Source organism: Haliotis cracherodii, unplaced genomic scaffold, assembly GCF_022045235.1.
Source record: "Haliotis cracherodii isolate W230 unplaced genomic scaffold, xgHalCrac1.p SCAF_7, whole genome shotgun sequence".
Taxonomy (NCBI): Eukaryota; Metazoa; Mollusca; class Gastropoda; order Lepetellida; family Haliotidae; genus Haliotis; species Haliotis cracherodii.
The window spans coordinates 12868654-12885411 of NW_027266330.1; the positions used below are offsets into that span (position 1 = coordinate 12868654).

The following is a 16758-nucleotide window of genomic DNA, read 5'->3' on the forward strand; positions in this document are numbered from 1 at the left end:
TACTGTTTGAAAACAGTAACATTCAGCCAAGACAGGGCAGGGCAAGGAAGTAGGATTCAGACATCACCATGTCTCGGAGCCTTCCAACCTGGTTGGTTGGTTGGTTGGTTTGTCGTTTAACGCCGCACTCAGCAATATTCCAGCTACATGACGGCGGTCTGTAAATAATCGAGTCTGGACCAGACAATCCAGTGATTAATATCATGAACATCGATCCAAGCACTTGGGATCGATGACATGCGTCAACTTATCAGGGTCCAGGCACACAAAAAACATCTCTTGCTACTTGTCATGTTTTTGCTTAAAATGGGTAGGCGAGTTGGATTGGATTTTATTTCCCAAACTACTAAAACCAAAATTCATATTTGTACTTCATGAAAACAAAGCCAATATCACAACTCTCAAAATGCCGAACAAGAATATACCATGCAATTTTTAAAGAAAATTAGTATCTCTGCTTTGTCACAAATGGTCGCATATCGAGTGGAAGAAAAAGGGTATGAACATTTAATATTCTGGAACTGTGGAAACAGATAATACTGAAACGAAATCGGTAAAAAATTAATACATAGTAGATTTCTGGATGAAGAGTAGAAAGAAGCTTTTTCGGATCCCCTTTTCTAGAGTGAGTGAGTGAGTGAGTGAGTGAGGTTTTACACCGCTTTTAGCAATATTCCAGCGGGGGACACCACAAATAGGCTTCACACATTGTACCGATGTCGGGAATCGAACCCGCATCCTCGGCGTGACAAGTGAACGCTTTAACCACTAGGCTACCCTCCTTCCTCTCCCCAAATATTAAATGATCACAGTTACTTAAATGCAAACAGCAACATATTAATCCTCTTCATCATCCAGCCACAGCTTGTCCGGGCAGCAAGGCTCGCTCAAGTAAAAACATCATCCACAACACAACGCTATTTGCTGCAATATAATCATAACATCGACAGCATTGATCAATATTAATTTGCTTCCTGATCCCAGAAACCCTCCTAATTCTATAATAGTTTCACCAAACAAGCACCTGCTGGCTTGCACAGAACCACACAGCCTGGACAGTGTTGCATGGGAAACTGAGACCAGGCTGAAAATATCTTATCATGTGCATAAGCAACTACCAAACTGCCACTTGACAAAGAGAATTTTGAACACAGTTATTGTCCTGCCTGTAATGTTAATGATTTGTAAATAACATTTTCCGTTAATAACAAAATGTTAGGGGGACTAAGCCTCATGCTACAATTTAGTCATATATTCTTGAACATTTATTTTTTGTCTTCCATTAATCATCATCTTCTGATAATAACATGTTTATTTTCATTGGGAGGGGGGGAGGGGGGGGGGGGATTAAATCAAGGAAGACTTTTTCAGATATTTCTTTTTACTTTTTTAAATTGTAATTTGTGAAATTGAGGTTGTTTCCAACACCAAAGACAACCACTATAGAGGCTGTTATCACGTAAGTGATTTGGGTACAATGCTGTGTGCGTCTTAATTACACTTTGATGAAATCCATATTCATGGCGCTGGCAGACCAAAAAAACATAATACGGTGAATCTGGGGTCTGAACCACCAATCAGGAGATCCTGGCATAGCTATGGGATGTAACTCTGCAATGCAAATTGTGGCACCTTTGCAACTTGGCCACCAAACTTCAGACAAATTCATGTTGGAATTAGATCTTTGGATCCTTGGACCAAAGTCCTTGGAACTTTACCCCTTCTTTTCCTTGTAGCATATTTTGGAGACGACTGAGTTAAGATCTACTATTCCAATGGAAATTTCTTTACAAGTTTTGGGCAATTGGAGTAGCGGTTTTTGGTCTTGAGGCAAACATCTCCAATATGCTACCTTAGCCTCAAGTCTGAAGCCCAAGTCTAAACATTCTTTTGGTTCAGTTTGTTTCTTTGTTTGTTGTTTAACTCAGTACTCAGCAATATTCCAGCTACATGATGGCGGTCTGTAAATAATCAAGTCTGGACCACTCTGTATACAGTGATTGACATCATGAGCATCAACCCACACATTTGTGATACAATGACATGCATCAACCAAGTCAGCGAGCCTGACCACCCCATCCTGTCAGTCACCTCTTACGACAAGCATAGTCACCTGTTAGTGTTACGGCAAGCATGGGTTGCTGAAGACCTATTCTAACCCGGATCTTCACGGGTCTTTCACTCAGTAAGATCAGCTGATACTTATCCATGAGACAAAAATCCAGTAAAATAATGTAAAGTTCGGTTGAGCACCTTCAAAAGCTTTTGACAGTCAACCCAACTCCATCACTGTCAGCCATAGAAACAACGACAGCCCCCAGTGCACATTAATTGCGTCCATTCTCGAGTTTAATGCATATAGGACGCAATATTCTGTGATATCTATCTGCCACTGAAATGTCAACATAGCCATAGAACCAAATTCTCATCTAATTACATAAAATCCACAGAGACCCAGCAGTCTCACAAATCCCCAAGTTTTGACCACAACAGTTTCCCTGTAGCACTGTTGATATCTGCTCCATTCCGTCAAGCTATTAGTATCTGTTGTGTGAGCCAACTGACACACAGCCTGGTCCAGTGATAGGAGAACTCAATCCTCATCCTAGACCCAAAGTTTTGACCACCACAGTTTCCCTGTAGCACTGTTGATATCTGCTCCATTTCGTCAAGCTAGTAGTATCTGTTGTGTGAGCCAACTGACACACAGCCTGGTCCAGTAATAGGAGAACTCAATCCTCATCCTAGATCCCCCTCCTACCCCCCACCCCCAAGGAGCTGTGACGGACAGTAATGATCGTAGATATCGCCAACTTTCCTCAATCAGTTTCATAACAACTTAAGCATGTAAATCATATCCGCCTCAAATCAGATCACGGAGAGTACAAGGCCCCGAGGTGGATTCTAGAATTTGAATATTTCTGATGAAATGCCTTCATCTGGATACTCTGTGGCTTAATGATGGTCGACAAAATCGCTGTGCTTAGTTGCTATGGATCAATGTTCCTTTCAGTCGCAACTTTTTAAAAACATCCAAGAGACTTTTATTTAATAATATTGATCCTGTCGCTACTCACAGTTAGACATCCTGCTTTACAGGGAACTTCACCTTCACCGAAGAGGATTAGCGTGTTTGCATGTAGTGTGTATGTGTATCTTGTCTAATGGCACCATATTCTAGCGATATGAGGGTGGCCTATAAATTATAGAGTGAGTGAGTGAGTATGGTTTTACGCAGCTTTTAGCAATATTCCTGCAATATCATGGCGATTGACATCAGAAATGGGCTTCACACATTGTACCCATGTCGGGAATCGAACCTGGGTCTTCGGAGTGACGAGCGAATGCTTTAACCACTAGGCTACCCGAACGCCTATAAATTATAGACACCAGAATGTCAAGTGATTGTTATTGTAAGCAACGATCTATTCCGTCAGGGTACCACAAAATCCATTAGGTCGCCTCTTTTGACCATCATAGGTTGCTGGGGACTAATTCTAACAGGGTTGTTCATTAGTTTGTTTGTTTGTTTGTTTGTCGCAGCACTCAGCAATATTCAATCTATATAACGTCCATGCAATTGGGATACGAAGACATGCATCAACCAAGTCAGTGAGTCTGACCACCAGATCCCGTTAGCTGCCTCTTTCAACAAGCATGGTTGCCTTTTACAGTACGTAAGGGTTGCTGAAGACCTTTTCGAACCCAGATTGTCACGGGTCTTGTGTATTGATACAAACGAGTCATATTTTTTTTTGGCTTAATGCAGCAAGACAGCTGTATGATGGCAGCCTGTAAATAATTGTGCCTGGACCAGACAATCCAGTGATTGATAGTTTGAGCAAGGATAAATGGTGTCAGGATACAATGACACGAACTAAACCAGGTCACAGAGTCAGACCACCCACTTGAATTAGGAACCTCTGACGACCAGCATAGTATTCTAACCATATCATACTTATGTAAAACTGAAATTCTTGTTGTGAGTGAGTGAGTGAGTGAGTGAGTGAGTTGGGTCAGCTTAATGTGGGAGGAAAGCTCGAAGAGATGCAGGTCTCAGACGTTTACCACTTCGGTTATACCCACGAGCACAGGTATGGTGCTGACAAACCTAGAAACATAATCGGGGCGAACCAGGATTTCAACCCACAATCATAGGTTTCTGGCATACCCAAGGGACACAACTCTGCACAGCGAATCACGGCCCATTGGACGACTGGGCCACCCGTGCCCCTTCTTGTTATTAATTTCAAATTAAAAGTAGAACCATATTTTTGGACAATTCACATAATGGTTATCTGGCAGCTCTTCACACACTTCCTGTTGTAGATGTTAGAGACGGGCACATACACCCACCTTCAGCAAACACAGCGTCAACACTGACAAGGAAGAGTCTGAAAACTTGGACACAAGGATACACACAATACAGAGAACAGAGTGCAGCAGAATAAAGTAGAGTGAGCTGTGCCAGGAACTAAGCCAACTATTGTTAAGAGCAACCAAGATAACCACTGCCACAACTTGCACCAATATATCCATGTCTGTATGTTTGTTCTTTAATGCCGCACTCAGCAATATTCCAGCTAAATGGTTGTGGTCTGTAAATAATCGAGTCTGGATCAGACAATCCAGTGATTGACATCAAGCGCATCGATCCACGCAATTGGGATACAATGACATGCATCAACCAAGTCAGCGAGCTCTTACGACAAGCATAGTCGTCTTTTACGGCTAGCATGGGTTGTTGAAGACCTATTCTACCCAGGATCTTCACAACTTGAAACAGCATGCTACTGATGATATGTTGAGTACAGAGCATTTGTTGAATAAATATATAATAAATATACTTAAGTTTGCATTATGATGTATGTCCCTTGTAGGATAAGCGTCATCAATCAGAACATATATATGAAAAAGAATGGGAAATAACTAAGGGAACATACAAAATAAATAATACTGGCTGACTGAGAAGGGATTAAAAGCCACACTGAATCATCTAATCCTGACACGCCAAAGGGATGCAACTCTGCACAGCGATTTGCGGCACCTAAAATTACTCTGCAGGATAAACAAAAATAAATAAAAATGATCATGCAAAGGAGATTCAACTAAACAACTGACCCTCGGAAATCACAAGCTTCGATCAACTACCACAGTATAAACAGCTCAAAGTATGCCAAATCGTGGATGACGCCAAAACAAACAACAAGTACATCTCAACAAGTCGCCAACACAACTTCACATTCATACACCATCTCATCCACAACCCAGCGTTAGAAACTAAGAAAGTCCACTAGTCCTTATAATGAAAACATATAGCAAAACCCTAAAAAAATAGCAAATTTCTACTAGTCCTTATGATACCTTAATGATTGGGCAGTTTGGCAAGGACTATAATACTACGGCCAATTTCTATCGCTGCATCCTCGTACTGAGTATATGGATAACCCAATCACAGATCCCTGTGTACCATCAACATGTACCAGCCTGATCTGCCATGATGACAGGTAAGTTTGATTTACCTGCACACAGCTGATCAAACAAGGTGAGGGGGGCACCTGCTGCAGCAGCCATGGTGGACGAGTGTACAGTACAGAGAGTCAGTGTGAGTCACACCGTACCGGTAACTGTGACCTCTGTTACATGACTGAACCTATGACGTAACTTGTCACAATCACCATAAGAATTGAGCTTATTACAATGCAATTAACCAATGAAATGACAATACTGCAATAATATAATACAATTAATTGAAATTATTTTGTATGTGTGCATTTATTCTTTTTTATATTTTGGTATATCATGGCATTATTAAAAGACCTACCATATTTCAACTATTAAATATTCAGCCTCAACTAACTTTGATTCATGAGCAACCCCCAATAACTTCAGTAAATCAGCGATATAGCACATCAGCCTCTTAGAACTGGTCCTCTGCAAGTGGTAAACATCTGAGACCTGCATCACTTCGAGCTTTCCTCTCACATTAAGCTGACACGCTGCGATTTAACTGTAAGACTGTTAAAAGCTGTGTTAAACCCAACTCACTCACTCACTCACTCACTGGGAATGTAACATGATTCATTATTAGAAGTATACAGATATATTTTTAAATACAAAAAAACAACATGTTGATGACTATTGTTAAGAGGTGGGGTTCACTCCGATCAGGCGATACATTAGTTTGAAGCAAGGCAGGAGGATCATACCAGCCCAAATTACAGTATCTGTCAAATGTCACATGTGTCATATGCAATGTTTTTTCTCTATTTCAACATTGTAAAAAGTAGGAATGTTATAACTTCTAAATTATAGCCAGGAGAAAAGCAATCCCATCTTGAATTACTGTGGTGATCACAGGCTGCAGCTCTGACAAGATGACTGATGCCTGTGCTTCTATCCAATGTCGACCGCCTCCGTGGTCAAGTGGTACAGCGTCCGCCCAGAGAGCGGAAGGTCTGGGGTTCGATCCCTGACCGCGTCATACCAAAAGACTTTAAAAGATGGTACTTGTTGTTACCCTGCCTGGCGCATGGCATTAAGGGGCTAAAACAAGGACTGGTCGGCTCGGAGTCAGTATACTGTGTCTGAGTGGGGTATTCATGTTAAACTGCGGCATAGTATCTCAGTGAGCTAGCACTATAAATCGGCATCATTCCGGACAAGTACAAGCAGCCACACAAACACACACACGTACACGTCGCTATATAAGTGCAATAATCTTGGACGCGACGTTAAACCCCATTTCACCTCACCTATCCCATGTCATAACTTTGGTCCTTGTGGAGATTTTTTTAAATCTTAAAACAACTACTCCCATCACACATTCCAAGGCAATGTTAGATGCCAGCATTAACATTTGTATATCGAAATTGCACATCAACATCTCCCTCTAGTTTCATGTATTTCCATAGGTCAGTGTTCGAAATGATTGACTTTGCTCCTGTGGTATTGGAGTCGAGGGACCCCCTAAACTGTCAACTAAATTATAAAGGGATATCACTGGGAAACCTCGACTAACATGCTTTGTTAGCTTGTTGTTTAACACCATTTTCCATGTATATGATGGCATCTTGTCAATAATCGAGTCAGGACCAGATAATCCAGTGATTGATATTATAGTAAGTGATCGAAGCAGTTGGGGAATTAAATGCACAATCAACAAGTCACCAAGCCCGACCACCAGATCCATTAAATGCCCTGTTACAACCAGTACTGTTTGCTGGGGACTTATTCTAACCCGTAATCTGGTTCCAACTCTGAGATATGGAGACACATCATATAACATGATTGTGTACACGATAGTGAAACAAATAGTATTCCTTGTCCTCAAAATATGCAAAAGACACTTCATCTTCCCGAGGCAGGAGAGTTAACTGACAATAAAAGTCCAGTTTCCACCCTTGCCAAACTAGGTTGGAATTATGGAGTTAAATTTTGGCTGGACTAATGAGTCGATTCAAAATTGCGCAATGAAATCCACATCCAGATTAAAACAACGTGGATTTTAACATGCAGATTTCAGTCGACTGCAGGATTTGCAAAGCATGTGTACTATCAACTGGGTGTTGACAGATATTTTCCAAATTTTTACATGTTTTTAATCAAGGTGCTCCCCAGATTTGATGCACTTTGCGAGGTAAGACCCGTTTTATTACAGAATATGTCTTGATCATCGATCAGATCGTCTTGACTGGGCACCACCATTTTGTTTGAAGCAAATGCATGTGATATGAAAGGTAGAATCTGATTGATCAATAGGGACATAGAAGGGACATAACTCGTAATAGCCACTGATGGCGCTACGATTGAGCCCGGAATTTTTTTATAGTCAGTTAACTCCCTTGCCTCAGGAAGAGGAAGATGCTTCAGAATACTCAAAGGTAATACTCATGCATTAGAATATACACTGTGATGAAAGGTGTCAATATGTTTCAAGAAGTATTGCTACTGGAACAGCTACTTATGTTTGAAGCGCTATTTTCTTTTCCCACTTGTTATGCAAATGAAAGCCACAACACATTTTCTACAATCATTAGAAATCTCCACTGAAAGCAGAATCAGATGTAATTGCAATAAACCCTGAACACAACAGTAGACCCAATAAACCCTGAACACAACAGTACACCCAATAAACCCTGAACACAACAGTAGACCCAATAAACCCTGAACACAACAGTAGACCCAATAAACCCTGAACACAACAGTACACCCAACAAACCCTGAACACAACAGTACACCCAATAAACCCTGAACATAACAGTACACCCAATAAACCCTGAACACAACAGTACACCCAACTAACCCTGAACACAACAGTAGATCCAACTAACCCTGAACACAACAGTACACTCAATAAACCCTGAACACAACAGTACACTCAATAAACCCTGAACACAACAGTACACCCAATAAACCCTGAACACAACAGTACACCCAACTAACCCTGAACACAACAGTACACCCAATAAACCCTGAACACAACAGTACACCCAATAAACCCTGAACACAACAGTACACCCAATAAACCCTGAACACAACAGTACACCCAATAAACCCTGAACACAACAGTACACCCAATAAACCCTGAACATAACAGTACACCCAATAAACCCTGAACACAACAGTACACCCAACTAACCCTGAACACAACAGTAGATCCAACTAACCCTGAACACAACAGTACACCCAATAAACCCTGAACACAACAGTAGACTCAATAAACCCTGAACACAACAGTACACCCAATAAACCCTGAACACAACAGTACACCCAACTAACCCTGAACACAACAGTACACCCAATAAACCCTGAACACAACAGTACACCCAATAAACCCTGAACACAACAGTACACCCAATAAACCCTGAACACAACAGTACACCCAATAAACCCTGAACACAACAGTACACCCAATAAACCCTGAACACAACAGTAGACCCAGTTTCACCTCATCCCACATTCATTCTGTAAGGTGGTATTTTTAGGGACATTTGTATTTGGGCCACGTACCACATCTTTTTATCAATTATTGCAATAATGATGACATAGTTCTTGAACACCCCAATAAACTACTCAAGTAAATACATGTTTTGACTTTCAGGGTTCAAAATTCACCAAAGCCCACTTGTTCTACACAAGTGAAATTCAAAGACGAATGACACTTCCTTGCTTATACAACTTCTATCATTTGTAGATTACAACTCTGTAGATCATTTTGAAGACTAGTCTAAACATAAATAAGTTTCTGACCATGACATTCACAGAAAATAACATCAATCCAAGTACTCCTAGACCTTTCTGATCTACACTGACCTCTTAGTGCAACAGATTAACCCAGTTTCAATTAGCCCAATTTTCAAAAAGTTTGGACAAGTCTGGTTTCTCCATGGCCTGTTTCCCATCATGCTGAGAAAGCATGGGAGGAAATAGATAAAATATGAATTAAATATCTACATCGCCTACTTCCTGTAGAGATCTCTGATTCCACACTACCTTGCCCTCCTCGAAATAACCTCTCCCCCCAGGCCCCTGTCTGCTGGTATTGAGCTGATTAATGTAACACAGAGCAGACAAAAGTCCAACTCCAGGAACCTCGGTGATAACAACACCCTCCATCCTGACACAGCCCCCGGCATAAATGGAACTCCTTGATCTCTGGAGGATTCCTGCTGACAGAAGCTTCCCCGAGTTGGAAAGCCAGCATCCTTACAATAAGCATGACATGGGCTTCTCAGTGACCACTGGTTTGGTTTGTTTGTTGTTTAACCCGACACTCACCAATAGTCCAGCTACATGACGGCAGTCTGTAAATAATCGAGTCTGGACCAGACAATCCAGTGATTGACATCATGAGCATCGATCCATGCAATTGGGATATGATGACATGCATCAACCAAGTTGATGCCGATCCCGTTAGTCGCCTCTTATGACAAGCATAGTCACCTTTTACGGCAAGCATGGGTTGCTGAACAGTGACCACTGATATCTGGCTCCTATACAACTCCTTCTATACTGACCACTGATAAAGATGTTTGTGTGAGTTGTTTAATGCCACACTCAGCAATATTCTGGCTACATCACCAAGGTCTGTAAATAATAGAGTCCAGGTCAGACATTCCAGTGATCAATATAGTGAACAAGGGTCCACAGCATTGGAGTACAATGACTTGCAATCAACAATGCCTGAACCTTCGTCCATCTAGTTTTCTTCACATTCAAGCTGAACAATTTCATTGTATTTGCTAGCTGGAATATTGCTGAGTATGGCGTTAAACAACAAACCAACCAATCATATTATTTGCACAACACTTTTTTTCAGGACATCTAACATATCCAGCAAACAATATTCTGAGGCACAGTTATTTTGTCCCTGTAATTGTGTGACCCTCACCCATATCAAATGGTCGGTCCTAAGCGACCACTGACATCTGCCTCACACATAAATCATTCTCTGTTGACCATCGATATCTCGCCATACATTAATCCTCCTTGTGTATATCATACATGGTATTTGACTTAGAGCCACGACGGGATGGAAGGGGGGTTAATTACATAATGGATCACCTTGACCTGAACGAGATATATCTCTCCTCAACCACTATTGGGAACACACCGTGACATATAATGATATGATAGCAGACATCAACTAGCCACGGTGACTGCTTCCTATTTCTATTAATTGAGTCTAACAGTGTGTAGCAGGGCGTGGAGTTGTCAGCTTGCTGACGGGGTTAACCTCTTTGGTCATGTGGACAAGGCGTCCGACCTCTGATCAGAGGGCCGTGGTTTGAATCCCATCAGGGGACTCGGAAATTTTATGGCCGCTACAAGTGTATTGTGAGAAGTCACGACCATGTAATCAGATGACTGGACTGTGGCCCTTAATATGCCGACAAGATCCTTCTTCCCACTAATATGGTTTCACCATTGTTCAACCTCTGTGGAACTGCTGGGCTGGAGGTTCCTGGACATTAAGGCCATAAAAAAATATTCTCCCTATCGTCATGGTTATCAGTGTCAGAAATTTAGCGTGAAAGAAATAATTTCTGACACTGCAAAGTTTAGGAGTTGAAATAAATCATAGCATTTTCATCTCTTAGGGTCTGTGCCCTGAAAACCAGGGCCCCGTTCCACAAAGTGATCTTAGCGCTAAGGTGATCGTAACTTCCATACTTTAACATAGGCTTATGATAGTCGTAGCACTAAGATCGCTTTGTGGAACGGAAGCCTGGGCATATCTTTCGTGAGTGAGTGAATTGGGTTTAATCCAGTTTATTTCAGTGATTGACGTGCAAGGAAAGCCCAAGTAATGCAAGACGTTTACCGCTTGGCTGACAACCACATGGCTATCATAACGTCAAAGTTTGAATAAAAGTCAGTCCAAATCAAGATTCAAACCAACAATGGTCGGTTTCTGACACGAAGGGAGGCAACTCTGCACCGAAACTGGCAGCACCTCAGAAGACCGTGTTGCCCATAACCGCATTACATCATCACTACTGCATGACTGTGAATGATGCAAAAGTCAATACAACCAAACACAGCATATTCCTTCCACAGTGTATCAATGACATCCAGCATTGATTTGTGTGGGGAAAGAGGGCGTCTGCTTAACTTCCAGCATCCCCCGCGGCTGACTGATAACTCCAGCAGGCAACTGTGTCCTGTTGTTCGACATTGTGGCACAGACAAAAGCTTGTGATTGCATTGATAGCCGAGTCAGCAAACATCACAATGACAGGATAAATATTTCAGAAGTATTTCCATTGCACAACAAAGAATATCATAGCTAAGTTTAGAAAGTATAAAAATGATTCATCCATATTACTTAAGCTCAAACATGAGATCAGTGCAACTTTACATAATTGTGAAATGCTTGGTTGTTTTCTGTCTGCCATCTTTGTGTTCTTTAAAAAAGTGGGGTATAAGAAGGTTTGTGACTTGTTCATGCTGCTGCACAATAGGCCTTGAATTGAAGTTGGCAGACGCCAACAGAAGCGGTGTTTGGTTGGTTGGTTGATTTGTTAATTAATGCCTCACTCGGCAATATTCCAGCTATATGACGACAGTCTGTAAATAATCGAGTCTGGACCAGACAATCTAGTGATTGATATCATAAGCATCGATCCACGCAATTGGGATCGATGACGTGCATCAACCAAGTCAGGGAGCCTGACCACCCGATCCCGTTAGTCGCCTCCTATGACAAACATAGTCGCTGAAGACCAATACTACCCCGGATCTTCACGGGTCTTGAACAGTAGTGAAACTTTGACAGTTGGAAATTTGAAATTTGACATAAATATTTCCAAAATTATTAAAAATTGACACCAATTTTAAGTGTTTCAGATGAAGGTTGAGTGAATATTGGTTTCTCTGTTTTTTGCAAGAATTCAGCAATATCAGGACAGGGGACACTAGAAAGGGGCTTCACAAATGTGGGGATCAAACCACGGAAAAGCAAACACCTCAACCACTAAGCTACCCTACTGTCCCAGAAGAGGGTGGAGGATGGGGTGAAGGTTTCAGAAGGGGGTGGAGTAAAGGTTTCAGAAGGGAGTGCAAGGTGGAGTTAAGGTTTTAGAAGGGGGTGCATGGTGGGGTGAACATTTCAGAAAGGGGTGCAGAAAGGGGTGCAGGGTGGGATGAAGGTTTCAGAAGGGGGTGCAAGGAGGAGTAAAGGTGTCAGAAGGGGGTGTAGGGTGGAGTAAAGGTTTCAGAAGGGGTGTAGGGTGGAGTAAAGGTTTCAGAAGGGGGTGTAGGGTGGAGTAAAGGTTTCAGAAGGGGGTGTAGGGTGGAGTAAAGGTTTCAGAAGGGGTGTAGGGAGAAGTAAAGGTTTCAGAAGGGGGTGTAGGGTGGAGTAAAGGTTTCAGAAGGGGTGTAGGGAGAAGTAAAGGTTTCAGAAGGGGGTGTAGGGTGGAGTAAAGGTTTCAGAAGGGGGTGTAGGGTGGAGTAAAGGTTTCAGAAGGGGTGTAGGGTGGAGTAAAGGTTTCAGAAGGGGGTGTAGGGTGGAGTAAAGGTTTCAGAAGGGGTGTAGGGAGAAGTAAAGGTTTCGGAAGGGGTGTAGGGTGGAGTAAAGGTTTCAGAAGGGGGTGTAGGGTGGAGTAAAGGTTTCAGAAGGGGGTGTAGGGCGGAGTAAAGGTTTTAGAAGGGGGTGTAGGGCAGAGTAAAGGTTTCAGAAGGGGTGTAGGGAGAAGTAAAGGTTTCAGAAGGGGTGTAGGGTGGAGTAAAGGTTTCAGAAGGGGGTGTAGGGTGGAGTAAAGGTTTCAGAAGGGGGTGTAGGGTGGAGTAAAGGTTTCAGAAGGGGTGTAGGGTGGAATAAAGGTTTCAGAAGGAGAAGGGTGGAGTAAAGGTTTCAGATGGGGTGTAGGGTGGAGTAAAGGTTTCAGAAGGGGGTGTAGGGTGGAATAAAGGTTTCAGATGGGGTGTAGGGTGAAGTAAAGGTTTCAGAAGGGGGTGTAGGGTGGAGTAAAGGTTTCAGAAGGGGTGTAGGGTGGAATAAAGGTTTCAGAAGGGGTGTAGGGTGGAATAAAGGTTTCAGAAGGGGGTGTAGGGCAGAGTAAAGGTTTCAGAAGGGGTGTAGGGAGAAGTAAAGGTTTCAGAAGGGGTGTAGGGTGAAGTAAAGGTTTCAGAATAGGAGGATGATCAGATGGTTTAATGGAAGGTCACCTTGACAACCCACTCGTACTGACCCAGTATAATAGTGGAACACTGTACAAAGGAACCCTTATGGCACACATCCCACAGGATTGATAGAAGACTATATGCTTCAGAAATGCCAAGAACGTATGAGGCGGGAAGCAAAGTCATGGCATTATGGAATCGCAGCCCAGAAGTTAACAACTCAAACTGGAAATTGGTTCGTGAGTAGTAATGGAGCAGAGCATGGCCCGACCGGACTAAGAAGGGATAAAGTAGAGGCACTATTCTGTGATTGGGAGACATATAACACCGTATTGATCAATCGGTGGCTAGGTAACTGCAGCATCACTTCAGGCCATAGAAGGATGTCAGTGGCTTGACCTGTGGACTGAAAGTGACTGGCTGAGGCTGGCGGACAGGGTACATTCACTTCCTCTACAGTCAATATTCTGTCAGAGAGTCTCCACACAGATCTCCCCCAGACCTCCACAGAGTCTAGCTAGCAGGTTCATCCATCACTGTGGCAGTTGACACCATTACTGAATGTGGCAGTGTCGACATCATGCTTCTTCACAGCTGCAGGGTGACACAGAATCCTTTGACCTATTGAGTGTTTACTCCATGTTTTCATTCACATTGGGTTTAGGGTATTGAAAAATAGCCATCTATTGGTTATTTTTACACCAACGAGTAGACATGTTTTAAATAATTCGGCTTGAATGAGTCAAATGTTGACTTCTAATTTGTATCTGTTCGTGTGCTTTCCCAAGTGTGAAACATGGTTGACAAACACACTTGTAAACTACATGTCTCATACAATAAGCGAGACATAGCGTCGTTCATGCATTATTGACTGCAGCAGTTCTTGTATGTGTTATACCTGCTTCTCGATCAGCAAACAAAAGATCTGTAAGGTGAGGTGAGGTGAAATGGGGTTTAATGTTGCGTCCAAGATCATTGCACTTAAATAGCGATGTGCATGCACATGTGTGTGTGTGTGTGTCTGCTTATACTCGTCCGGACTGATGCCGATTTATAGTGCTAGCTCACTGAGATACCATGCCGCAGTTTAACATGAATATCCCACTCAGAAACAATATACTGACTCCGAGCCGACCAATCCTTGTTTTAGCCCCTTAATGCCGAGCGCCAGACAGGGTAACAACAAGTACCATCTTTTAACGCCTTTTGGTATGACGCAGCCAGGGACCTTCCGCTCTCCCGGTGGACGCACTACCATTAGACCACGGAGGCGGTCAGAAAATAATAAAATACAAACAAGTTAACATACTGGATTATGACAGGCAGTAAGGAAATGCTGTCAGTCTTGCTATTGGGCTGGTTTTGTATCAGAAAGACAACCAAGAAAGTAATGAGGAATTAGATAATAGTTTGTACTTGCTTATTGACATCGATGCGAGATCGCCATTGACAATCGATATGGGGTTAAATGTGAATCGATGCCAAATTCAGTTAATCGGGGATCATATCATGCAGAGTTTGCCGACGATGCACCCATGTACCAGTGAATCGCGACATTGCTAAACCATGTCAAAAATACAATAGTAATAGACAAACTAGAAATGGAGACACCAACTAAATTCCTTCATAAACAAAACCATGTCGTATCAAGCTGCAGGACTCCAGTCATATAACTGTCACCTATAAAGGAAATGACGAAGCAGGGGAGAAAAATCCATGCCATCACTGTGCTCAACACTAACACAGGTCCGTTGGTCTGAGTCTAGTATATTTCCTTTAGGACCAGTCAAAGTGAGTGAGTGAGTGAGTGAGTGAGTGAGTGAGTGAGTGAGTGAGTGTGGTTTTACGCCGCTTTTAGGATACTTTTAGCTTATTCCAGCAATATCACGGCAGGGGACACCAGAAATGGGCTTCACACATTGTACCCATGTCGGGAATAGAACCCGGGTCTTCGGCGTGACGAGCTAACGCTTTAACCACTAGGCTACCCGACCGCCCCTTGTGTCTGGTAGAGATTGACCAGGACCAGCAGATTTGTTTGGGTGCTGGCACTTTGGACCACTGCCAAGTTGGGTCAGTGTCAAGCACTGCATCAGTTATATACAGTATTCGACTTAATAAGCACCCAGAGCGCTCTCAAAATTAGAAATAGGGGGCTCTTATTAGAATATTATTTTGGTGAAAAAAAACAGAGTTGAAAGATAAATTTCGTGGTTTATGCTGACAGCCTGAAATGTTTATGTACAACAGATATATGTTTCTAGAATTTAATTGCCCATAATCAAGGGTGCATATAACACACGAGTGCGTATTGTACGTGAATAAATAAGTCTTGTGAACATTGATCAATCAGAAGGTGTGCTAATGGAATTGTTCACTAGCCAATATATTAGCAAATTCCGCCATGGGCGCTTATTAGAGCGGGGCGCTTATTACGTCGAATACGGTAATTGTCCTCTGTAATGAAAAAGACAAACAAGGGGCCAAACAATTCACAATGTCAACGTCAAGGACACATGACATTCAGGTAACCCACTGCGACCTGTAATCCTCGTTCTAGTCAAGCCAACACCAAGCTTGGTGCCGGTTCTGCCACAAGGTTCCATGATTATCTCATTAAAATGACAATATAACAAGGGCACATCAAAGTCACATTATTACAGCCTTCCAGTCGCTGTCCAAGGACATGCATGTACTCACTGCATGTCCTGTAGAAGAACAACAATAAAATATTTATCAAGCTGCAATAACAAGTCCTGTCATTAGTTGGGACTAACAACAAAGGCAGGCAGCAGTCAGAGAGGAGTAGTTATAGACTTACCTAGCAAGGCGTGGAATAACCTGCTCTTGAAGATCTGTATCACACGTTCGATGGCATTTTTTAACTGCTTATCCTGGGGTTTGTTCAGCCGGCTGTGGTAGTCCTCCAGCAACTCTAGGGCCCTGTGGGCATCTGAAACAACATTCACAGTGATTAGCTAATCCCAGCAACATCGTCAGACACAGCCACCCAATTGCCAAACAATTCCATTGTCACATCTACAGTGGCAAAGGCAACAGCAGACCATTACAACATTAGGAAGCTCCTCCTGGGGCTAGCTTTATCACCTCAAAGGCTGGCAACAAGCTTCT

General features: G+C 42.5%; 1 protein-coding gene across 1 annotated transcript in view; it reads right to left on the bottom strand.

The window, feature by feature from the left end:
- Window positions 1-16758, bottom strand: part of LOC139449122 (disks large homolog 1-like) — a 346607-nt gene that overhangs the window by 297803 nt on the left and 32046 nt on the right. The window contains exon 2 of the mRNA XM_071230606.1: window positions 16448-16579. Coding sequence (XP_071086707.1) covers window positions 16448-16579 — 132 coding nt within the window. The remainder of the gene's footprint in view (window positions 1-16447; window positions 16580-16758) is intronic.